The 24,862-nt window shown below is 41.1% G+C and overlaps 1 protein-coding gene and 1 long non-coding RNA gene across 3 annotated transcripts; one reads left to right on the top strand and one right to left on the bottom strand.

Moving 5' to 3' along the window:
* Positions 1–3,915: 3,915 nt before the first annotated feature.
* LOC132593458 (uncharacterized) lies at positions 3,916–10,777 on the top strand. Its single transcript, XM_060284563.1, has 2 exons — positions 3,916–5,610; positions 10,198–10,777. The coding sequence occupies exon 1, from the start codon at positions 4,042–4,044 to the stop codon at positions 5,560–5,562; it is 1,521 nt and encodes a 506-aa protein (XP_060140546.1). The 5' UTR covers positions 3,916–4,041; the 3' UTR covers positions 5,563–5,610; positions 10,198–10,777.
* Positions 8,353–24,819, bottom strand: LOC132593459 (uncharacterized). 2 transcript variants are annotated; one of them, XR_009558993.1, is made up of 4 exons: positions 24,529–24,819; positions 11,660–11,741; positions 10,256–10,341; positions 8,353–8,630 (listed from the first exon to the last, which is right to left on the bottom strand). It is a non-coding gene; the product is annotated as an uncharacterized lncRNA (long non-coding RNA). The 2 variants fall into 2 exon arrangements; XR_009558992.1 differs by having other exon boundaries at positions 24,624–24,819.
* Between the last annotated feature and the right edge of the window lie 43 nt (positions 24,820–24,862).

The raw sequence follows: 24,862 nt of genomic DNA, 5'->3' as shown, positions 1-24,862 counted from the left end.
CTCTGGTACTAGCTACAGATTTGAAGACTTCATAGGATGAACTTGGGAGTGAGGGACCTCAAATCTGAAAGCTACCAAGGCCTTGATAACGCTTTCAGAGGCCTGGTTATTAGCCCACAAGACACACTCCTTCTTCCCAAGTGCTCTCCAGGGTTCTATATGCCCAATAAACAAGTAAAATAATAAATACATATTTGACTCCACTATCTGCATCATCCCATGTCCAATCAACTACCAAGTCCTATTATTTCTTCCTTCATTCAAAAATACTTCATTAAGAGATTATATGCCAAGTTCTATGCTAGGCTGTGGGGATACCAAGATGAATAAGACTTAGTTCCTGCTCTCATGAAGCATGTAGCTTGGAATGCAGGGAAAGACAAGTAATCAAATAAGTAAAATAGATTCAACTTTTAAATCTCGATGGTCGTTCATTCCACTCTTCTAAACTATCAGTTGACCTCTGAGGAATGTTTAAATCAAGAATTTTCAATTTTGGTTGCATGTTAGATTCACCTAGGAAGATTATTTTTTAATATGCTGATGCTGGGACCCTACCCGAGAGTAATTAAATAGAATCTCTGGGGCTGGGGCCCAGGCATCAGCATTTGTTAAAAATTCTCCAAGTGATTCTAACATGTAGGCAGAGTTAAGACATCCAGCATACATTTGCAGCAACATGGATGGACCAAGAGATTATCGTACTAAATGAAGTAGGTCAGAAAGAGAAAGACAAATACCATATATCACTTACACATGGAATCTAAAATATGACACAAATGAACTTATCTATGAAACAGAAACAGTCTCACAGACATAGAGAACAATTGTGGTTGTCAAAGGAGGGGGGAGTGGAGGAAGGATGGATTGGGAGTTGGGATTAGCAGATGCAAACTATTATATATAGAATGGATAAACAACAAGATCCTACTGTATAGCACAGGGAACTATATCCAATATCCTGTGATAAACCATAATGGAAAAGAATGTAAAAAAGAATATATATATATATTTTTTAATTTTTTTAACATCTTTATTGGGGTGTAATTGCTTTACAATGGTGTGTTAGTTTCTGCTTTATAACAAAGTGAATCAGTTATACATATACATATGTTCCCATATCTCTTCCCTCTTGCATCTTCCTCCCTCCCACCCGCCCTATCCCACCCCTCCAGGCGGTCACAAAGCACCGAGCTAATATCCCTGTGCTAAGAATATATATATTCTTATGGAAAAACCTGAACGAACTTTTTTTTTTTTTTTTTTTCTGTACGCGGGCCTCTCACTCTTGTGGCCTCTCCCATTGCGGAGCACAGGCTCTGGACGCACAGGCTCAGTGGCCATGGCTCACGGGCCCAGCCGCTCCGCGGCATGTGGGATCTTCCCGGACCCGGGCACGAACCCGTGTCCCCTGCATCAGCAGGCGGACTCTCAACCACTGCGCCACCAGGGAAGCCCTGAACGAACTTTTTGGCTAACCCTGTATATATATATGAATCACTTTGCTGTACAGCAGAAATTAACACAACATTGTAAATCAACTATACTGCAATAAAAAAATTGCGGCTTAAAGTATGTCACATCATTTGTCATGGTATATTAACAGTATGTAAAACCAAAGACAGACCAACAGCTCCCAGCTAAAAGGCGTTATCAGTGTAAAAGAAATCTATTATTTCTGAAATTTAAACCCAGTTAGTATCATGTTGGTTACTGGACAAGTAATTGCTCATGTTTCCTCTGGTTAATCAATTCCTTCTTAGCCAATAAATGAATAATTAAGTTCATTAAGTTATTGACTTAAGAAAAAATACTAATCTGAGGTGTGAAAACATCTTCCTCTGAGAAACTATATTCTTATAATGACCCAGTCAAGACCCTACCTCATATCAAAGAGCAGCCACACTTGCTGGTTGTGCTGAAAGGCTTTGATCTGTGTTCCTGTATAAGAACTACTTTTTACTATCAGGTAAGTAAAGCAAACATTCCTTTCATAAAAAGAATAACTTTTAAAAAATTATTTACTCAGAAACATCCTGTGGTTTGGGAATTCCCTGGTTGTCCAGTGGTTAGGACTCGGCGCTTTCACTGTTGGGGCCGGTTTGATACCTGGTGGGGGAACTAAGATCCCACAAGCCCTGAGGTGCAGCCAAAAAAAAAAAAAAAAAAGTTAAAGACAATTACTGGCTCATGAAAAATTGTAAAAAAAGACAATCTCCATTGAAAATGAGATATACTAATAAGTATATTTTAATAGTATTATTGATGTTTGCTTCCATTAAGACAAGGAATATAAAATTGTAATAAATTCTGGTTTTGGTATAAATACTTAAAATACTGTTGTGAAGTTTTTTTTTTTTTAAATAGAATGTAATAACTGAGCACGACTTTTTAATATTAATATTTATTTGGTTGCACTGCGTCTTAGCTGCAGTATGCAGGCTCCTCAATTGTGGCATACAGACCCTTAGTTGCAGCATGCACGTGGGATCTAGTTCCCTGACCAGGGAGTGAAACTGTGCCCCTTGCAGTGGGAGCCTGGAGTCTTAACCACTGCACCATCAGAGAAGTCCCAATATTCTGAGTTTTGTGGGGGGTTTTAAAGTAATTTTTATTTAATTAATTTATTTATTTATGTCTCTGTTGGGTCTTCCTTGTTGCTTGTGGGCTTTCTCTCTAGTTGCAGCGAGCAGGGACTACTCTTCCTTGCGGTGCGCAGGCTTCTCATTGGGGTGGCATCTCTTGCTGCAGAGCACAGGCTCTAGGCGCCAGGGCTTCAGTAGTTGTGGCTCACAGGCTCTAGAGTGCAGGCTCAGTAGCTGTGGTGCAGGGGTTTAGTTGCTCCGCAGCATGTGAGATCTTCCTGGACCAGGGCTCGAATCCGTGTCCCCTGCATTGGAAGGCGGATTTTTAACCACTGCGTCACCAGGGAAGTCCTCCAATGTTATGAGTTTTAATACACCAATTTTTCAATATTTTTTCAACTACTTTAACACTGTAAGGAAAATAGAATTCCCTGGCGGTCCAGTGGTTATGATTCCGTGCTTCCACTGCAGGGGGCACGGATTCGATCCCGCATGCCACAGGGAGCATCAAAAAAACTTTGTAAGGGGGCTTCCCTGGTGGCGCAGTGGTTGGGAGTCCGCCTGCCGATGCAGGGGACACAGGTTCGTGCCCGGGTCCGGGAAGATCCCACATGCCGCGGAGCGGCTGGTTCCGTGAGCCATGGCCGCTGGGCCTGCGCGTCCGGGGCCTGTGCTCCGCGGCGGGAGAGGCCACTGCAGTGAGAGGCCCGCATACCGCCAAAAAAAAAAAACAAAAAAAAAAACAACTTTGTAAGGAACACTAAAAGGGAAGAAACTGAAGACACGGGGATGGGTAGGGGAATTCACCTCTAGGCCAGCTATTAACCAGTAGAAGTATGTAATAGTTCAGTCACTAGGAGGCAAACAGATAAGATCGGAATTAAGATATCTATCAACAGACCCTAATCTAGCCAATTCTTCACCAAAACAAAGAAAAGCCTTTAACTCTGAAGGTGGCAATACCTGAGACCAAGCTGTACTCCTAGCTGAGGAGGGGAAATTCCTAGAAGAGGGTCCTTGCCTTTTGCTCTCCTTCAGGATGTCGCCCTCGTTCTGGAAGGTGGGAGCGAGGGGAAAGGAATGTAGATACGTCCCCCCTCCCTACGGCGGGGACAACAGACGACGGTCAAGAGAGGTAAACTCTCTACTCTCCGAGGATCCCCGAGCGAACGAACACGCGAGGGTAGCACAGGGAGGGAGCACTGCGCATGCGGAGAAGCCGGCCCCGCGGGCGACGGGGCGTACCGCGCATGCGCCAGGATCTGGGGACGCGCCCGTTTTTTTTTTTCCTCAGAACAGGTGAGCGGCGGCTTCTCTTTCCCGCCCTCTCGCCCCGCCTCCTGCTTGGCTCGCCCCCAAGGCGTTGCCATGGGGACCAAGCGGCCACAGCTGGCCTGTGGCGGTGCCGCCTGCCTGGTCGCTTTTGCGGACCTGGTGGCGGCGACAGTGGGAGCTCATGGAGCTTTCGGTTAACGACGTCGACAGGACCAAGAAGCGGTGTGGTCTGGGCCGTTGCAAGCATTTCTTTTGGTTGGGCGTCGCCTTCGACACGGTGGGCGCGACCGTGATGTTCACCGGGGTCTTCGCCGATCTGCTCTTCTACGACCTGTTGCTTTACCTGGGTTCCATCATCATCTTCCTCAGCCTCCTCTGGTGGGTTTTCTGGTACAGCGGTAACATCGAACTGTCTTCTGAAGAACCCTTGAACAGGCCCTACCACCTGCCTTCCGCCACCACGCTGGAAGTCCTGAGCCAGACCATCAGCAACCGTTTCTCTTTCAACATGGGCAGCGTTTCCAACACCTTTATGCGGATGCGGCCGCGGCGGCGGCACCGCCAGAGGTTCCTGCAAGGGAGTGCTCTGGATATGACCGTCACGGGCCAGGTCGAAAACCAGCTAGACCAGGACAAAGACGGGATGGAAGGTGCCAAGGAGAGCGGCGACGCTCAGGACTTTGGCAGCGAGGATCTCCCCAAACCTGAAGCTGTCAAAAGTTTAAAGGGAGTTTGCTCCTTGGGCCCCAATGCGGGTCCCCTAGGCACTGAGGCTAGTCTCCCAAGGTTTGTTAAAGGACCATGGACCCATCTAGTGCAGCCATTCACTCCATCTCCTCTGGACCAGCCTCTCACTCCAGCCATCCTGGCTTTTAAGAGCCTGCCCATAGTCCCCGAGGCCTCTGCTAGCCAGCCTCTGCCTATTCTGAACTCTAAGAGCCAGCCTGTAGTTTCCTTGGCCTCTACGAGCCAGCCCCCTGCAGTTACTCTTGCCTCTGTGAGCCAGCCTGCTGCCCCCTTGGCCTCTGCTAGCCAGCCTCTACCTATTCTGACTTCTAAGAGCCAGACTGTAGCTTCCTTGGCTTCTACTACTCAGCCTCCGGTCCTCTTTGCCTCTGAGAGCCTGCCTGCTGTCCCTTTGTCCTCTACAAGTCAGCCTCTGACCATCCTTACCTCTCAGAGCCACCTCCTGGTGCCTGTGGCTTCACAGAGCCACCCCCGGGTACCTGTGGCTTCACAGAGCCACCTCCTGGTGCCTGTGGCTTCACAGAGCCAGCTCCAGAATCTTGCTCAGGCCTGTCAAACTCAGCCACCACCTCTTCAGGCTTCCCAATCCCAGGGTCTGGCCACCCAGGTCTCTCTGCTCCAGCTGCTGCCCACCCAGTCTTTTCAGACCCAACCTGTGGACCTTCAGGTGGCCCAGGCTATCCAGGACTTTCAGGCCATGTATCACACCCAACAGACCTCCCAGAGCAGCTCTTTAGTCCAGAGGATTGGACCAAGCCAGTCTCCATCTGCCCAGGAGTTTCACAGAGAGCCAGTTGCTTTTGAGACCCCACCACCAGCGGGCCAGGAGCTAAGTCAGAACCCCCCTGACACTGCATCCCTGCTCCCTGAGTCCCCAGCTGCTCAAGCCCAGCAGTCAGTGCCCCCCGGCAGGGCGCCCACCCCCGTCCCGGAGAGGAGGAGTCGCTCTCTCTAGCACAGAACCAGACCCCAGCCCTCCGAGTGGCCCTAAGGCCTCCACCAAGTAAGTGACTTTGGAGGAATACCTGCAGTATTCCTTAACTGTTGCCGGGTCCATGTTCTGGTGGTTTCCTCAACCCCCTCTCTTCAAAAACATTAAGTTACTGGAGGTGAAGTGGCCTCTTCCTTCAGGGATTAGATCATTTGAACTTTGGTAGATTTTTGAAACCTAGTGCTCTGAGTGGATGAGTTGCTGTTAAGGTTTTATGGCTCTCCCAGCCTGATGCTTTATTTCGACTTGGTGTGGAGAGGGTGTTAATTACCTTCCTTCAGGGCCTATAAGGTGGGGGGACTCTGCAGTGTTTCTGAAACAAGATGATTTTAGGTGGTACAGGGACACAGCACAAATAGCAGTGAGCCTTCCAGTGGGAAAGTTATTCCCTTTTCAATTCTTTTTTCAATCTTTCTGATTATATCAAGGAGAATGCCCTTAGTTTGGGGTTAGTGATCTCTAACACCTCTGTAACACTTTGGTAGGCAACACCTGCACCCACCTAGAATTTAATACCATTTGTGTTAACAAAGTTATTTCAGTGGATAACTTCTATTCATGCCCAGTAATACTGGTTTCTCTATTTATTGATACAATAGTGATGGTTCTTTTTTGAAATCCACTTATTTAAGTAAAAAATACTTTACATGAGTCAATGTAAAGGTAAAAATTAATTGTAGAGTGAAACTTGGAAAGATTCTGAAATTTGGAAAACATTTGGTTATTTGTACTAAATCGTATGCACTTTCTATTAAATCCCAAGACCCTTTATTCTGACCTATTGGATGAATTTTGTGGTTAAAGTTATTGAGGAGGAAATTCACTTAACTCCCAAACCCTTGGCAATTGGAATGGTAGAAAAGATCATGTGAAGGTCAAAATTGGTGACCCTGCTTCTCAGGGGGTTAAGTGCTGAGTGTCAATATCCTGGTCTTTCTCTCTAATCCTGTTAATAAGTTATTTGGGGGGGCAAGGAGGAAGAGTATGGGGGGCAGAGCAATACTTTGAAATTATGTTAATGCTCCTTGTTTAAATGCTACCAACATATTCAAGAAGATGTTTATCCTAATTTCATATTGGTTGGTTTCATTTCCAGCGTGAGATACAACTGAATATTAGGTGGAAGTCAAACTCTTTATTTCCTTATGATTTTCTCCAATTCGCCTTTAAGAGAATGTGTAACACTCTCTAGGTATATAAACACATATATATTCTATAGATAATCATAGGGGCAAAGTATTTTAGCTCTTGATTTTGTACAATTTGGACACGTGGATTCTAAAATGAAATACATTCAGTGTTTTATGTTTATCTCTTTAAAAATTTTTTAAGAGCAAAACAGTGACAAACCATAATAATTCCAGAAGTTAAAGATTTAGTATTATTGAAAAAGATCATTTTTTCCCATTAATTCTTTCAAGTAATTCATATGATCGAAATAATTCTCCATGTAATTCTTAAAGGAGCACTTACTAAGTGCCAGGAATAATGGTAAATGCATATAAACATGAAAGGATGCAGACCTTGCCATCAGAAAGTTTAGAGACCCTGTTCTCTAAAGAGGAGAAAATTTTAGACAAGGAAGGAGAAGGGGTAGGCTGGTGTCTACCTGATAATTTTTAGTGGAATAATTATTTTTGACAGGAAGAGCCATGCAGTGCCTTTCAAATAATTAATTCACTGACCCGGCATTTACTGAATTTCTAGCAAGTGCCAGGCATTCCATTAGGCATTGGGGATTCAGAGAGAAGGTGCCCCTGCTCTCCAAGTGCTCACTGTTCATCAAGGCAGACAGATCTAGGAATAACTAACACAGTGAGCTGTAACATGAGTCTACTCACAGTCTTCCAGAATACAGGGTGAGGAATTTTTCAATTGGATCCTAAAGTAGGTGTCTATTGGTTGAGGAAGATGAGAAGAACATTCCATGCATGGGGGAAAATCATCAATAGAAAGGCTCAGAGGTTTAACAGTCAGTCCATGGCTTGCTGGCAACACATTTGGGAAAGGATAATCCGATGCTGGAGTCAAGAGTGCTTGGGGTTGGGTGTGAGGAAGTGGGAAACCTTTGAAGGCTTTTTAAGAAGGGTACTTGTGTTCATAATTCTACCTGTGGGCTCTGTTCTAAAGTAATGGCAGGTGGCCAATAATTAGAGAATAATTGCTAAGTTCTCTGCCAGTTAGTTCTAAGGGGAAAACAGTCCTCTTAGATGTTACAACAGTTTCTAATTAAAGTGTAGGGGACTTCCCTGGTGACGCAGTAATTAAGAATCCACCTGCCAATGCAGGGGACACGGGTTCGAGCCTTGGTCCGGGAAGATCCCACATGCCACGGAGCAACTAAGCCCGTGCGCCTGTGCTCTAGAGCCCGTGAGCCACAACTACTGAGCCCGCATGCCACAACTACTGAAGCCTGCACGCCACAACTACTGAAGCCCACACGCCTAGAGCCTGTGCTCCACAAGAGAAGCCACCGCAATGAGAAGCCCACGCACTGCAACAAAGAGTAGCCCCCGCTCGCCGCAAGTAGAGAAAGGCCGCCTGAAGCAACGAAGACCCAGCACAGCCATAAATTAATTAATTAATTAATTAATTAAAAAATAAAGTGTAGGCTCCATGGGTATGCATCCTGGAAAACACTGTCAGGTGTTTATTTACTTGTACATAACATTTTTTTTGCTACAAAGATTGTTGCCAGGCCCTTTCCGGATTCTTGGATGTTACCACCATAGAAATGATATTGTTTCCACAAGACCCTTAGGCAAGCAGAGGTTTTTATTCAAAGAGGTAGCATGTGCACAAAGGAGAGGGCGGAAAACTACAACAGCAAGAAAACAAAGCAAAACAAAACTTCCAGCTCCTAGAGTAGAAGGGGCGAGTTGCTTTTATAACAAAAGGGAGGGTTTGTCTCATGGATCACTGATAATTTCCAGAAATCATCCAACTTCTTTGATCATCAGCAGGTGGCCCCATGATGGCTATAAGGAACAGGGAGTTGTTTCTGTGAGGGTGTAGAAATGCATGAGAATTTTCTGCAAAAACGCACAGGAACAGATAAGGTTAGTCTCTGGGACTCAGACCCCCGGGGCCTTTGTTCTTTAGCTTACAAGGCCTGTTTTGCCCAAGGCCGTTACCCTGGTCCTTTTCCGAAATGGCTATGCTCCTCTCTTCCTGTCTCAAGATGACGTCAGGTAGAATGACACCATTTTGTTGCATTTCTCTGTACTGATGGTAGGATAAGTACCTATCTAAAATGGAGGTTGACAAATTTTTTTCTATAAAGGCCCAGATGGTAAATATTTTAGGCTCTGTGGGCCAAAAGGCAAGATCCAGACTATTACGTGGCTGCTTATATAACAAGAGAGTAACTACTCCCGCCCCACCCCACCCCCTTTTGCTGGGGGGTGGGCTGTATAGCGGCTTTGACTCCAGTTGCACGGCTGGAGTCATCCACCTGACCAAGAGCAACTGGCCCGAGGCAGAGGGAGACCAGCCTGCCTGGCCAGGTTCGCAGCCAACACAGTCCAGGCCCGAGGCCGTCATCCTCTCCTCTCAGAGAACCTGGCTGTCTCATCTTTGTCTGCTGGCCTGAGGAGAGCTGATTTGCCCAGTCCCTGACTCCCAGGTTGAGATTCCACCGTTGGATGCCTGCCATCTGCCGTAACGTTCAGGCCCTGAGGAGACGGCAGGCCAGACAGGCAGGCACAGGGAGCTCTGGGGAGAGCAGGAGTGGAAACCGATCCCTGGGGTTTAGTCTTGGAGGCTCCCAGCCATAGACCACAGCAATGTAAAAGCATGGAGTGGGGAGAGGTGCTGCTGGCATCTAGTGGGTGGAGGCCAGAGGGGCCGCCAAACACCCTATAGTGCTCAGGCCAGCCCCTCACAGCACAGAATTATCCCGCCCCAAACATCGTCAGTGTGAAGTTGAGAAACCCTGATCTAGACTAATAAAAATTTGCGCTATAGTTCATTAGGCACTTAAAAAAAAAACCACTTTATTTTGATCCTCAGATGACGCATTACCTCTTAAATAGTAATGGTATCTTCTCCACTAGACCATGAGGATCTCATTCATCTTTGTTTTGTTCATCTTTGTATTCCCATTTTGTATAATTCTGAATCAACACACACATATGGGGCATTTATTAATAATAATAGCTAACATTTATTGGGTGTTCATAATACACTACCCACTGTGCTTAAGTAACTTACAGGCTTTATCTCATTCGTCACAACCATCAGAGATAAGGCACCATTATTATCTCCACTTCAAGGAAGGGAGATTTGTTATTGGAAGGTTATGTAATTCTTTTCAATGTCACATAAATGGAGGAGCTGGAATTGATGTGTAATTGATGTATAATTTGTTATAAGCTGTATATTATAAGCTTTCCTTCCAAGCGATAGTTATTAAAGAACTTTTTTCTTAAGCCTGTTAGTCATAACTTGGGCTGTAATACCCCAGATCAGTCTAGGGTTATTTCTCTGTTGAAAGCTTTATTTCCAGAGAGAGAATGCAAATCAACAACTCTTTCATTTTTTGGTTCCTCTCTATGTTTGTAAGTCTCATCTCAAATAAAATTGCTTTTTTCTTTCCAGAGCTCACCAATGTTCCTACAGATTTAAGTGCCAAGTTTATAAAAGCACAAATACTTACCTTAATCTCGATTTGGAAACCTCCATCTGGAGCCCTGGCCTGTCTCAGCACTGCAGACTTGACCAGCTGCCTCCACCAAGTCTGTGCTGCAGAGTGGGGAGAATTTTCCAGCCCCAGACAGTAAAGATGTTTATTGCCAGAATTTGAAGCCATAATAAACTATGCTGTTCCAAATGAACTTCATTTTAAAAGAAGTTGGTTTTTAAAATAGACTTCTCTTGTGAAAACATTCCAGCATTCTAAGCGGAAAATCATGTCTCACATACTCTGGGTGAATGCGTCAGTACAAATCCCACAGAAACGGACATTGAAAATTGCAGCTCCTTGTATTTAAGGATGCTTTGTGACCTCGTTAAGCTATCAGAAAGGTTAATACAATCAGGGTATTATAACATGTTACAGTTTATTTATATGTTCATTTGATTTAAGCAATATGAGTTTCCCTTTTTCCCAAGGATTTAAAACCTGCTGATTTGATTGCATATTTTAATGATAATCAAATAAAATTCATTTGGGACTGCTCTCCTCTTATGTTCTTTCTTTGTATCAGTGAATTGTTTATGCAAGAATGGTCTAATATAGGGATAGTTTGCTTTTAAATTTTCCAATTATAGGCAAAAGTACATTTTTAGGTGGTATGGTACTTTGGATCAAAACTTCCAAAAATTTAGTTGCTTTTATATTTCTTCCCCTTTTCTGCCCTATGCTTCATTATTTCTATGTTTATAATTTTAAAAAATTAACTCAAGTTGGAAGACTTCATGCATTGCAGATACTTGGAAAAAAGAATAAGGGAAGGACATTATGCTAAGTGAAATAAGCCAGTTTCAACAAGATATATACTGTATGAGTCCACCTATATGAGATTTCTCATATCAGAGAACCAAATTCAAAGAAACAGAAAGTAGAATGGTGGTTGCCAGAAGCTGGGGAGAGTGGGGAACCAGTAGTTGTTTAATGGGTACAGAGTTTCAGATGAAAAGAGTTCTGGAGGTTGGCTGTACAACAATGTCAATGTACTTAACTCTACTGAACTGTACACTTAAAAATGGTTAAGGTGGTAAATTTTATGTGTATTTTACCACAATTTTTAAAAAAGAATAATTGGATTAAACCAGCAATTTATAAACTATATGACATTTATCAATTTATTTTTAAGTAATAATATATGCAACAGTTGAGCTTCTGTATATAAAATGAACCAGGTAAGCACAGCTGTTTTAATAACACAAGAACTATAGTTAGGAACTCAGAGAAAAATCAACTTTAACGTAGTACAGAACAAGCGACCAGGTAAGTGCAAAGGACATTGTTGGGGGTGTGCCCACACGCACGTTTCAGGAACCTACAGAAGAGCCTTTTATCTTGCAGTAGCTAATCAATATTTGTATGGTTGGATTTTACCTTGGGTAAATAGAGGTGGTTCTCAAGAACTGTGATTAGTGAACCTCAGGTGCTACCACAATGCCAGGAAGCAGACAGTCACCTTGAAAGAAAGATAGAAACAACTTTAATCATCTTAGTAAATATAGATGTTTATGTATTTTAAAAATACAAGGTCCCCAAATGACCGGCTGCCTGGAGCAGAGCTGCCCACCAGCCTGGACTCCACACGGGCCTCGACATGAAGGAGAAAGAAATCTCGTTATTCTTAAAAAATAAATACATAAATCAACCAATAAATATAAAATAAAAACACTGTCTGGTTTATTTTCCCCCCATTTCAAAAGAAATGTTTTTATACTACTCAGCCATAAGAAAGAATGAAATTTTGCCATTTGCAACAACATGGATGGACTTGGAGGGTATTGTGCTAAGTGAAATAAGTCAGACAAAGACAATACTGTATGATATCACTTATATGTGGAATCTAAAACATGTAACGAACTAGTGAATATAACAAAAAAGAAACAGACCCACAGATACAGAAAACAAATTAGTGGTTACCAGAGGGGAGAAGGAAGGAGGGAGGAGCAAGATGGGAGTAGGGGATTAAGAGGTACAAACTATTATGTATAAAATAATCTACAGGGGACTTCCCTAGTGGCACAGCAGATGGGACTCCACGCTCCCAATGCAGGGGGTCTGGGTTCGATCCCTGGTCAGGGAACTAGATCCCACATGCATAGCGCAACTAAGAGTTCACATGCCACAACTAAGGAGCCCTGGAGCCGCAACTAAGGAGCCTGCCTGCTGCAGCTAAGACCCAGTGCAACCAAATAAATAAATAAATAATTGTTTCATAAAATAAATAAAATAAGCTACAAGGAAATATACAACACAGGGAATATAGCCAATATTTTATAACAACTTTAAATGAATTATAACCTTTAAAAATTGTGAATCACTATATTGTACACCTGTAACTTATATAGTATTGTACATCAACTATACTTCAATTAAAAACGTGATATAAAAAAATAAATATATAGGATGAACACATTTTTAAAGTTTAAATCTTTGGGTAATATATTTCCATATTACAAAATCCAACAAGCATAAAACAGCACAGAGTAAAGTCTCTCTATAATCCTCAGCACATTGCTACTGATAGACATTAAAAATGTTATTAGGACTTCCCTGATGGTGCAGTGGTTAAGAATCCACCTGCAAATGCAGGGGACATGGGTCGAGCCCTGGTCTGGGAAGATCCCACATGTCGTGGAGCAACGAAGCCCGTGTGCCACAACAACTGACCCTGCGCTCTAAAGCCCACGAGCCACAACTACTGAGCCCATGTGCCACAACTACTGAAGCCCATATGTCTAGAGCCTGTGCTCCACAACGAGAAGCCACTGCAGTGAGAAGTCCGCGCACTGCAACAAAGAGTAGGCCCCACTAGCCGCAATTAGAGAAAGCCCACGTGCAGCAACAAAGACCCAACACAGCAAAAAAGTAATAAATAAATAAATATATAAATTTTAAAAAATGTTATTGGTTTTTTGTAAATCCATTCATTCAAATACATATATACAATACATTCATTATATAACATTCATTTATATATATAACGTGCTTATACTGTACCTTCTAGTGTTTTTTTTCAAAAAATTTTTTTAACATCTTTATTGGAGTATGATTGCTTTACAATGGTGTGTTAGTTTCTGCTTCATAACAAAATGAATCAGTTTTATATATACATATATTCCCATATCTCTTCTTGCTTGCGTCTCCCTCCTTCCAACCCTCCCTATCCCACCCCTCCAGACGGTCACAAAGCACCAAGCTGATCTCCCTGTGCTATGCGGCTGCTTCCCACTAGCTATCTACCTTACGTTTGGTAGTGTATATATGTCCATGCCTCTCTCTCGCTTTGTCACAGTTTACCCTTCCCCCTCCCCATATCCTCAAGTCCATTCTCCAGTGTGTGACTTTATTCCTGTTTTACCCCTAGGTTCTTCATGACATTTTTTTTTCTTAAATTCCATGTATATGTGTTAGCATACGGTATTTGTCTCTCTCTTTCTGACTTACTTCACTCTGTATGACAGACTTTAAAATAGCTCAATTTCGTTTCTTTTTATGGCTGAGTAATATTCCATTGTATACATGTGCCACATCTTCTTTATCCATTCATCCGATGATGGACACTTAGGTTGTTTCCATTTCCGGGCTATTGTAAATAGAGCTGCAATGAACAGTTTGGTACATGACTCTTTTTGAATTATGGTTTTCTCAGGGTATATGCCCAGTAGTGGGATTGCTGGGTCATATGGTAGTTCTATTTGTAGTTTTTTAAGGAACCTCCATACTGTTCTCCATAGTGGCTGTACCAATTTACATTCCCACCAACAATGCAAGAGGGTTCCCTTTTCTCCACACCCTCTCCAGCATTTATTGTTTGTAGATTTTTTGATGATGGCCATTCTGACTGGTGTGAGGTGATACTTCATTGTAGTTCTGATTTGCATTTCTCTAATGATCAGTGATGTTGAGCATCCTTTCATGTGTTTGTTGGCAATCTGTATATCTTCTTTGGAGAAATGTCTATTTAAATCTTCTGCCCATATTTGGATTGGGTTGTTGGTTTTTTGATATTGAGCTGCATGAGCTACTTGTAAATTTTGGAGATTAAACCTTTGTCAGTTGCTTCGTTTGCAAATATTTTCTCCCATTCTGTCTGAGGGTTGTCTTTTCGTCTTATTTATGGTTTCCTTTGCTGTGCAAAAGCTTTTTAGTTTCATTAGGTCTCATTTGTTTATTTTTGTTTTTATTTCCATTTCTCTAGGAGGTGGGACAAAAAGGATCTTGCTGTGATTTATGTCATAGAGTGATCTGTCTATGTTTTCCTCTAAGAGTTTTATAGTGTTTGGCCTTACATTTAGGTCTTTAATCCATTTTGAGTTTATTTTTTTGTATAGTGTTAGGGAGTGCTCTAATTTCGTTCTATTTTTGTGTATGGTGTTAGGGAGTGCTCTAATTTCATTCTTTTACATGTAGCTGTCCAGTTTTCCCAGCACCACTTATTGAAGAGGCTGTCCTTTCTCCATTGTGTATTCTTGCCTCCTTTATCAAAAATAAGGTGACCATATATGTGTGGGTTTATCTCTGGGCTTTCTATCCTTTTCCATTGATCTATATTTCTGTTCTTGTGCCAGTACCATACTGTCTTGATTACTGTAGCTTTGTAGTATAGTCTGAAGTCAGGGAGCCTGATTCCTCCAGCTCCGTTTTTCGTTCTCAAGATTGCTTTGGCTATTCAGGGTCTTTTGTGTTTCCATACAAATTGTGAAATTTTTTGCTCTAGTTCAGTGAAAAATGCCGTTGGTACCTTGATTGGGATTGCACTGCATCTGTAGATTGCTTTGGATAGTATAATCATTTTCACAATGTTGATTCTTCCAATCCAAGAACATGGTATATCTCTCCATCTATTTGTATCATCTTTAATTTCTTTCATCAGTGTCTTTAGTTTTCTGCATACAGGTCTTTTGTCTCCTTAGGTAGGTTTATTCCTAGGTATTTTATTCTTTTTGTTGCAATGGTAAATGGGAGTGTTTCCTTAATTTCTCTTTCAGACTTTTCATCATTAGGGTATAGGAATGCAAGAGATTTCTGTGCATTAATTTTGTATCCTGCTACTTTACCAGATTCATTGATTAGCACTAGCAGTTTTCTGGTAGCATCTTTAGGATTCTCTATGTATAGTATCATGTCATCTGCAAACAGTGACAGCTTTACTTCTTCTTTTCTGATTTGGATTCCTTTTATTTCTTTTTCTTCTCTGATTGCTGTGGCTAAAACTTCCAAAACTATGTTGAATAAGAGTGGTGAGAGTGGACAACCTTGTCTTGTTTTTGATCTTAGTGGAAATGGTTTCAGTTTTTCACCATTAAGGACGATTTTGGCTGTGGGTTTCTCATATATGGCCTGTATTATGTTGAGGTAAGTTCCCTCTATGCCTACTTTCTGGAGAGTTTTTATCATAAATGGGTGTTGAATCTTGTCAAAAGTTTTTTCTGCATCTATTGAGATGATCATATGGTTTTTCTCCTTCAATTTGTTAATATGGTTTATCACAATGATTGAACTGCGTATATTGAAGAATCCTTGCATTCCTGGGATAAACCCCACTTGATCATGGTGTGTGATCCTTTTAATGTGCTGTTGGATTCTGTTTGCTAGTATTTTGTTGAGGATTTTTGCATCTATGTTCATCAGTGATATTGGTCTGTAGTTTTCTTTCTTTGTGACATCTTTGTCTGGTTTTGGTATCAGGGTGATGGTGGCCTCGTAGAATGAGTTTGGGAGTGTTCCTCCCTCTGCTATATTTTGGAAGAGTTTGAGAAGGATAGGTGTTAGCTCTTCTCTAAATGTTTGATAGAATTCGCCTGTGAAGCCATCTGGTACTGGGCTTTTGTTTGTTGGAAGATTTTTAATCACAGTCTCAATTTCAGTGCTTGTGATTGGTCTGTTCATATTTTCTATTTCTTCCTGGTTCAGTCTCGGAAGGTTGTGCTTTTCTAAGAATGTGTCCCTTTCTTCCAGGTTGTCCATTTTATTGGCATAGAGTTGCTTATAGTAGTCTCTCATGATCCTTTGTATTTCTTCAGTGTCAGTTGTTACTCTCCTTTTTCATTTCTAATTCTATTGATTTGAGTCTTCTCCCTTTTTTTCTGGATGAGTCTGGCTAATAGTTTATCAATTTTGTTTATCTTCTCAAAGAACCAGCTTTTAGTTTTATTGATCTTTGCTACTGTTTCCTTCATTTCTTTTTCATTTATTTCTTATCTGATATTTATGATTTCTTTCCTTCTGCTAACTTTGGGGTTTTTTGTTCTTCTTTCTCTAATTGCTTTAGGTGTAAGGTTAGGTTTTTTATTTGAGATGTTTCTTGTTTCTTGAGGTAGGATTGTGTTGCTATAAACTTCCCTCTTAGAACTGCTTTTGCTGCATCCCACTGGTTTTGGGTCATCGTGTTTTCATTGTCATATGTCCCCCTCCCCCTTTTAAAGTTTCTCTTAAGATGCAAGAGGGAAAAGATATGGGAACATATGTATATGTATAACTGATTCACTTTGTTATAAAGCAGAAACTAACACACCATTGTAAAGCAATTATACTCCAGTAAAGATGTAAAAATAAATAAATAAAGTTTCTCTTAAGTTGTTAATATGCAAGTTAAATCTGACTTTACAGGTTTGTAAACTCCTTGATGGCTAAAATCCTCTCTCTCTTTTGTTTCTCCCACAGGTCATATAATATACACTGAAGTATTTTGGACTTAGTTTTATTCTTCTAATAATTAAGGTCATACTTGACATCATCCTGAAAAAGAATCAATGTGTGTTCTACTCAACACCATTCTAAGCATTTCATTTAATGTCTCTGGCATAGTCAAAACTCAGTTGTGAGAAGGCTAGAGATAGTGACAGTGAAAAACAAAATAGCATTGTTCAAAGAGTCTTATTTTTACCTTTGGTCTTACCCAAGACTTCTAAAACTGGAGTTACTAAAAAGTGATTAAATTGTTTTATTTTTTATTTAGTACATACTAAGTGCCAGATACTATACGAGGCACAAGGATGATTCAGTCTCTGCAGAAGTCATTTCCTTTCTCTCTGTTTTCAATGTTGTACAGCAAGAAATTAAGGGCTGAGTAGTCCATAACTAGATAATCAAGCCCAAAATAATCAGGCATTGGCTGCGGTTTTTAGTTTAAAAAGCCATAAGAAACAAACTATAAGTAATAGGATGCAAAATATTTAAGGTGTTACTGCTGGGCAATTTATGAATTATTTTCTTCTTTTCTACAATAAATCCATCTCTCTATCTCACAGGTCAGTTTTCAGCTGACTGCAACTACATTTCTCATGTTTACATGAAAATAAATGGGCAAATACTACTGTCATTTAATTAAAACCCACTCTGTAGTGCTCACTGTGCCATACTCTGTGGTTTGTGCTTTACACGCTCTAATCTGATCCTTACAATAGCCCTAAAATAACTGAAAAAAATTGTTATCCCCATTTTATAGATAAGGTAACTGAAGTTCTGAGAACATTTAGGCAGTTGCCCAAAGTAATAGAGTAAATGACAAATCTGGGGTTTGATTCCTATTCTTTGTGCCTCAGCTCTAAAGGGTGAAACTCCATCAGTAAAGCCCATGAAACAGTTTTTTAATTTTAAAATTAATATTGTTAATGTGATTATTTACCCATCCCCCATGTTCTAGGAGTTAATATACTTCATTAAATTAAATAAGCATGGAAGACTATATGCCTTTTAGTCACCTGCACAAAAATAAGGAAAGAAAACTGCATTTTGACAAGTGCCAAATACCATAAATTATATTAGAGTATAATTATAGACTGTATGTAGTATAAGGCTTCCAATATTACAGTCTGCAAAACTAATGTGAATTCCCCACCATGTTAAGATCTCTCATAGTTTGACTCTGCTAGACAAAATGGCACAAGGGTCATTACTTATGATTAACAAAGTGATGCAGAACTTTGTTGTAAAAGTCGAAAGGGGCTGTAATTAGGAGATTAACTCATTATTTATGCAGTAATCTGGTTTGATCAGCCTGAGAAAGGGTACTTTTCTAGTTCTTGTTTCTGAACGGAGTGAGCTGAAAGTTTAACCCTGTGAGCTAGGTCAAGGTGTACAGCTCTAGAGCCTGATGCTCTTTCTGCGGTGCCACTCTTTCTCCTCAACGTGCTTTTATATCACACAGTATGTATTTACCACACGAGTTTAATAAACAGGGAATGGATCATACAGCAAAATATAGTTCTAAGTCTTTCTTTATCCTCTGTTATATAAGTAAATTTTTAGTTAAATGATTTAGTGTAACTGAGCAGGACCCTGTGGAACCTTCCCGGGACAGATGACCCCGCCACAACCTCCATCCTCCACCTGCCTCATGTTTGTAGAAAAACTTTAGCCTCCTAGGCCTTCCCCCAGTTCCAAAGAATAAATTTAATCTGAGAAATGAGAAAATGCAGAGGAAAATAGGCAAGCAAGACAAAATAATAGTTTTGCTATTAAACAAAGTCAAGGACATTTAGTACCTCCTCAAGGACTATAGATAATATCCTGAGCCATATCCTTTGAACTGTTTTGCAGATACTGGAACCCCCACAAGGTAGAAGACGTTAACTGTATACTGCCCACAAGCACATAGACCCCAGGCCAGTTGGAACCAGAAGGCCTAGCTGACCAAAGATTTATGGCTCAGATAATGTTCCAACCACAAGTGAGACATGATGGCTACTTCTGTGTGATCAAGACAATCATCTCTGAAAATAGAAGACTGCCCCCTCCCCAGAATGTAGCCCTTTCCTCTTTTCCCTGTGTAATCGCCAAGCAAAACCTGGGGAGTAGGGATTTGGTTCTTTGGGACATGACTCCACCTTCTCCCCAGGATTGCTGGCTTTCTCAATAAAGCCATCTTTCCTTTTCACCCAACACTTGCCTCTCGGTATTGGATTCCTGAGTGATGATCAGGTGAACCTGAGTTCAGTAACATTAGTATGGAGAAATTTTTCCAGTACCATTATCAGATTATATCATGGTGAATTGCTGTTAAATAATATATTACTTCTTCTGAAATTTAACATCCACTTAGCTTAGATCTCTGTACTTTGTGTCTTGCTTTGCAAAAGGCTAATATAATTTGAATATAAAGAAGGAAAAGGAATGAGTATTTGTATTACAAAAGGATCCCTGGACAATTATTCATTTATTTCAGGATTCCAATTTTGGCTGTTTTCTCAGTGGATTCTCTTCTCTTCTCACCCACCACCACCCTCCTCCAAATGACTGTTACCTCAACCCTGAACTGACTGAAATCCTAAATGATATCCCATTTTCTATTCTTGCCATGGGGTCTTGCACACACTTTTCTTCCTACCTTCAAAGCACTGTCCCCTCACAGTCTCCTGACCCCTTCACCCTTAGTGATTTTTTTTTTTGGCCACGCCACATGCGAGATCTTAGTTTCCCAACAGGGGACTGAACCCGTGCTCCCTGCAGTGGAAGCGTAAAGTCTTAACCACTGGATCATCAGGGAATACCCGCTTAGTGCTTTTTAAATTTCAACTCAATAATCACTTTCTCAAGGAAACTTCCCAGAACTCCCTAAAAATATAAATTATGCACATTATAGAACCCCACAGCACTATGTATTCTCCTGTAAAGGAATTAATAGGTTTGTAAGTGTGATCAATGATACATTTGATCAATGTCTGTTTCTCTCACTAGTTGGCAAACCCCATGAGGCAAGGACCATTACTGCTGTTGTTGTTGTTAGCTGACCACAGACTTCCAGTGCCTAGCACAGGGCCTGGTACCTAGGTGTTCAATAAATATTTGTTGAATAGATGAATATAGATATTAACTACTATTAGACTGAAAGTCTGTCAGAAAAGATAAAGTTGAGGTTTGGTAGTTCCTTCCAACCAAAGATCAATTAGAAAGACAGATAAAACAAAGTTCTGAAATTATGCAAATAAAACAATAGAAAATGTTATTGATTCATAACTTAAGTCAGATGCAGTTGTCTTCTAAGGAATTTAGGGAAGAAATTAAGGCACTTTTCTCTGTAGCATCCTTCTGGTAAAACTCTGAAAAACATTCCAACTAGGCGTTAAATAGCATGAAGCTCTTGCGCATTACCACCATTTCCCAACAGAATAAAATGGTAATATTTTTTAATATCCTCCAAGAATATTAAAGGCAAAATTGAAAATTTTATGACTGTTTACAATATAATTTTGTATACTGTTTTACCTTTTTTTCTCTAGTTGTTTCTTATATATTTTGTGTCTTCAACTGGACTAAAAGTTCACTAAGGCCCTGCTTCATACCAGTGGTTCTTAATTTTGGCAATATTGTCTCCCAGGGGCATTTGACATGTCTGGAGACTTTTGCTTTTCATAATGGGGAGGAGGGGAATGCTACTATCACCTAGTGGGTGGAGACCAGAGATACTGCTAAACATCCTACAATGCGCAGGACAGTCTCCTCCCCTCATAAAGCATTATCTGGACCAAAATATCAATAGTGCCAAGGTTGACAAACTCTGCTTTATACTTCTCTGGGAAAAGGAAGGCTCTATATTAATGGTCTTGGGATATATTTATACTATTATTTAATAATGTATTAAATACATTATGTTGTATGTAATTATCTATTATAATTAGATAGCAATACAATTTATATGTATTTTTATTATCTATAATTACATATACTGTGTGTAAATATACTTTAATTAGTAAACATATATACATTATTAATTAATATACATTAACTATATGTATTAAAGATACACAGGGACTTCCCTGGTGGGCCAGTGGCAAAGAATCCGCCTTACAATGCAAGGGATGCAGGTTTGATCCCTGGTCAGGGAACTAAGATCCCACATGCTGCGGGGCAACTAAGCCCATGCGCCACAACTACTGAGCTCACGTGCCTTAACTAGAGAGCCCGCTTGCTGCAAACTACAGAGCCCATATGCCCTGGAGCCCGCGCCACAACTAGAGAAGAGAAACCCCACATGCCACAACTAGAGAGAAGCCCACACGCTGCATCAAAAGATCTCTCATGCCTCAACGAAGATCCTGCGTGCTGCAACTAAGACCCGACGCAGCCAAAATAAATAAAATAAATAAATAAGTAATAAAGATATATAGTTGAGATCTTGCATTAAGGAATGGCGTTTTTGTAAAGATAAGTGACATAAAATAATTGTTGACTGTTTTTGGAAAGGGAAAAGGGACAAATGTGATATCTATTATTGGCTTTGCTATTTAGAAATTGTTCATTTGAATCATCCCTGCCATATAGTGATTTGAAAAACATTTCTGGAGCATTAATAGTGACATTTTCATCTACAGCAAAGGTACAATATGACCTCACCTCTCAAGATTGGGTTAGAGGAGGGCGCCTGACTCAAATTTGGCCAGTGAAAAATTATTTTCCGGTGCTTTAAGATATCCTGTATCCTTAGAACAAATTCTCCTTTTTTGCTTAAACTAGCTTGAGAAAGTTTCTGTTACTTTCAAGCCAAGAGGCTTTAACCAAGAGAACTACTCTAGGGATGACTGTAAAATTCATCTCTAGGGGAACACTGCTCTTTTGAAAAACAGTTTAATGGGTCTTCTGGGTATATGAAAGTAAAATTTCATTCTGGAGTGAAGAAGCTCAGAAAAATTATGAACGGCTGTAATGCACAGTAATGTAAAGGGATGACTTCTTTGTGAGCAAGGCTGCATCTTTTCAGGAGCATGTTAATTCTTGTTTGCTTGTTGTTGTTGAAGGAGAGGTCTTTATTATTATTTTTTTTTATTAGAGTTGGAGACAAAAAGAGATCAGAGTCTGGGAAAGGCAAGATTGGATAAAGGAGGCTTTTCCCTGGCCAGCTGAGTTGGCCCATGGAACAGAGTGAGTAGAGGATCCCCAATGAAGAAACATGACCAAGGAACTCCAATAGTAGATTATACTATCTAGTTTTAGGATTTTTCTTGCACTGTGCTCAGGTTTCACTGAAAAAACATTTTAACTTAGAAGTCTTGTCTTAACTGTGCTTTGTGGGAATAAGGAAGGAGTTGTGCTCAAGCTTAAGGACAAGGTATTTCTGGCAGTGTGTAGTGGCACAACCACTTTGGAAAGCTCTTTTTTCCTTTTATTTTTTACTGAAGTATACTTGATTTACAATGTTGTGTTACTGCTGTACAGCAAAGTGACTCAGTTATATTGATACATATATATACATTCTTTTTTTAAAGAGTATTTTTTAAAAATACTTATTTATTTATTATTTATTTATTTTGGCTGTGCCGGGTCTTAGTTGCGGCATGTGGGATCTTTAGTTGCGGCATGCGGTCTTCTTAGTTGCAACATGTGGACTCTTAGGTGCGGCATGCATGCAGGATCTAGTTCCCCGACCAGGAGTCAAACCTGGGGCCCCTGCATTGGGAGTGCCGAGTCCTACCCACTGGACCATGAGGGAAGTCCCTATATACGTTCTTTTTCATATTCTTTTCCATTATTTATTTTTAAATTTATTAAATTTATTTATTTTTGGCTGCACTGGGTTTTTGTTGCTGCGCGTGGTCTTTCTCTAGTTGCGGCGAGCGGGGTCTACTCTTCGTTGTGGTGCACGGGCTTCTCATTGCGGTGGCTTCTCTTGTTGCAGAGCACCAGCTCTAGGTAAGCGGGCTCAGTAGTTGTGGCTCTGGGGCTCTAGAGCGCAGGCTCAGTAGTTGTGGCGCATGGACTTAGCTGCTCCACATCATGTGGGATCTTCCCAGACCCGGACTTGAACCTGTGTCCCCTGCATTGGCAGGAGGATTCTTAACCACTGCGCCACCAGGGAAGCCCTCCATTATGTTTTATCAGAGGATACTGAATACAGTTCCCTGTGCTATAAAGTAGGACCTTGTTGTTTACCCATTCTATATATACCAGTTTGCATCTGCTAATCCCAAACTCCCATGGAAAGCTCTTTGACTGTGTCTTGTATACCCCCCAAGCCAGCAATTCTACCCTAGAAAAATTCTTGCACATGTGAATCAGGAGACTATTATAAGAATATTCATAGCAATGTACATAACAGTGGGAGGGAGTGCGGAAAGAAAAAATCTAAATGTTGGAGATAAGAAAATGGATTTATAAATCATGGTATGTTCATATAATAGAACACTACAAAGCAGGGAAAACACAATTACATACAACAGGGATGGATTCTAGAAGCATAATGTTGATTGAAAAGAAGCAGCAGCATAATACAGCATGGAAGTAATTTTATCATTGAAAGATAAGTGAAAATAAACAGTATATTGTCTGGGAATATATATGGTAATTACACAAAGAAAAGTTGAAATGATTTTTAAAAAATCAGGATAGTGATTACCTTGAGAGGAAGCAGGGAGAAGGTGGGATATGGAAGGAGCACACAGGAAGAATCAATAATACAGGTTGTTTCATAAGTTGGGTGTACATTCACAGGTGTTCACTTTACTATGTTTGATAACTTACATTAATATATATTCTTTTTTACATATCAGACTTTCTAAAAATGAAAGAATAAAGTAATTGTCAAATTGCTTGACAGTACAGAGTTAAACTTCTACTGGCTGAGAGTGCAAAGAATTGTTTTGTTTTTTTTTTTAAGCTCTGGAGGTGGAGGGGTAAAGATTCCCACTTAAACAGCTGTCTTGAACATCTTTGTGAGCTAGGGCGTAATTTCCTCTGTTTTGGGGACATGAATGATTTCTGCCCAGCATTCCGCAGGAACTCTAAAGCAGTGAGCGAAGAAATGGTGAGACCATATGGAGACAGCAGAAGGACAGTTACACTGTTGCAAAAACAGAACAGTGTTTATATTCAACAAGTTGCTGTAGCTGGTTTACGTCCTTTTTATATAGTTCTATACAGTTTCCAAAGGTTGCAACATTTTCCCTTCTTAGAAACTGAGGGGAGGGACACTCCCTTTTTCCCTCTGCCTCCTTCCCACCCACCCTGCTTTGGCACCTGTTGTTCCCTATGCTTGGAAGACCCTTCCCTGCTTTGTTGGTCGGCCGACTCGGTACCTCCTTTAAAATTTTAAGTTTAAGGGCTAATGCCTTTTGGAAACTGTCTTCTCTCACTCTCTGATTTCTCATCCCAGCATCATCACAGCTCTGAGATTTCTGGGTAACTCTCTTCATGAAACCTGCTTCCGGGAGGGTAAGATTAGCTTACCCAAGCTAATCTGCGAGGATAGCGCAGTGGGGACGGAGAAGCGGGTTCCTGGGTCAAGCCGACTTGTTCAAACCCCGACCCACCTATGTCTCTGCGGGTTTGGATTAATCACAGGGCTTCGGGTTCTTCAGTTTGATTGAGGAAGGCTTTGACTCCAAAAAGTTAATACTCGACATACCCAGCCACCGCTTAGCACCTCCCGGTGTCCTCGCCCTTTCTCCCGGAGCCTCAGGGCTGGACCGAATCATCCTACAAACGTCTCCAGTCTTAATACTGGAGGTGGCCTCATCGCCGCACCTCGCTGGGCGAAAAAAGTCCTCCAAGCGGAATGAGGGGCCTGATGCAGGGGGCCGAAGAGACCGCCTTGGCGGCACTCTAGCCCGCCGAGGTCACTCAGCTCTCCCCACGTGGGGTTCC

The sequence above is a fragment of the Globicephala melas genome, chromosome 15 (genome assembly GCF_963455315.2).
Source record: "Globicephala melas chromosome 15, mGloMel1.2, whole genome shotgun sequence".
Classification (NCBI taxonomy): domain Eukaryota; kingdom Metazoa; phylum Chordata; class Mammalia; order Artiodactyla; family Delphinidae; genus Globicephala; species Globicephala melas.
This window is presented reverse-complemented; position numbering and strand designations above follow the sequence as displayed.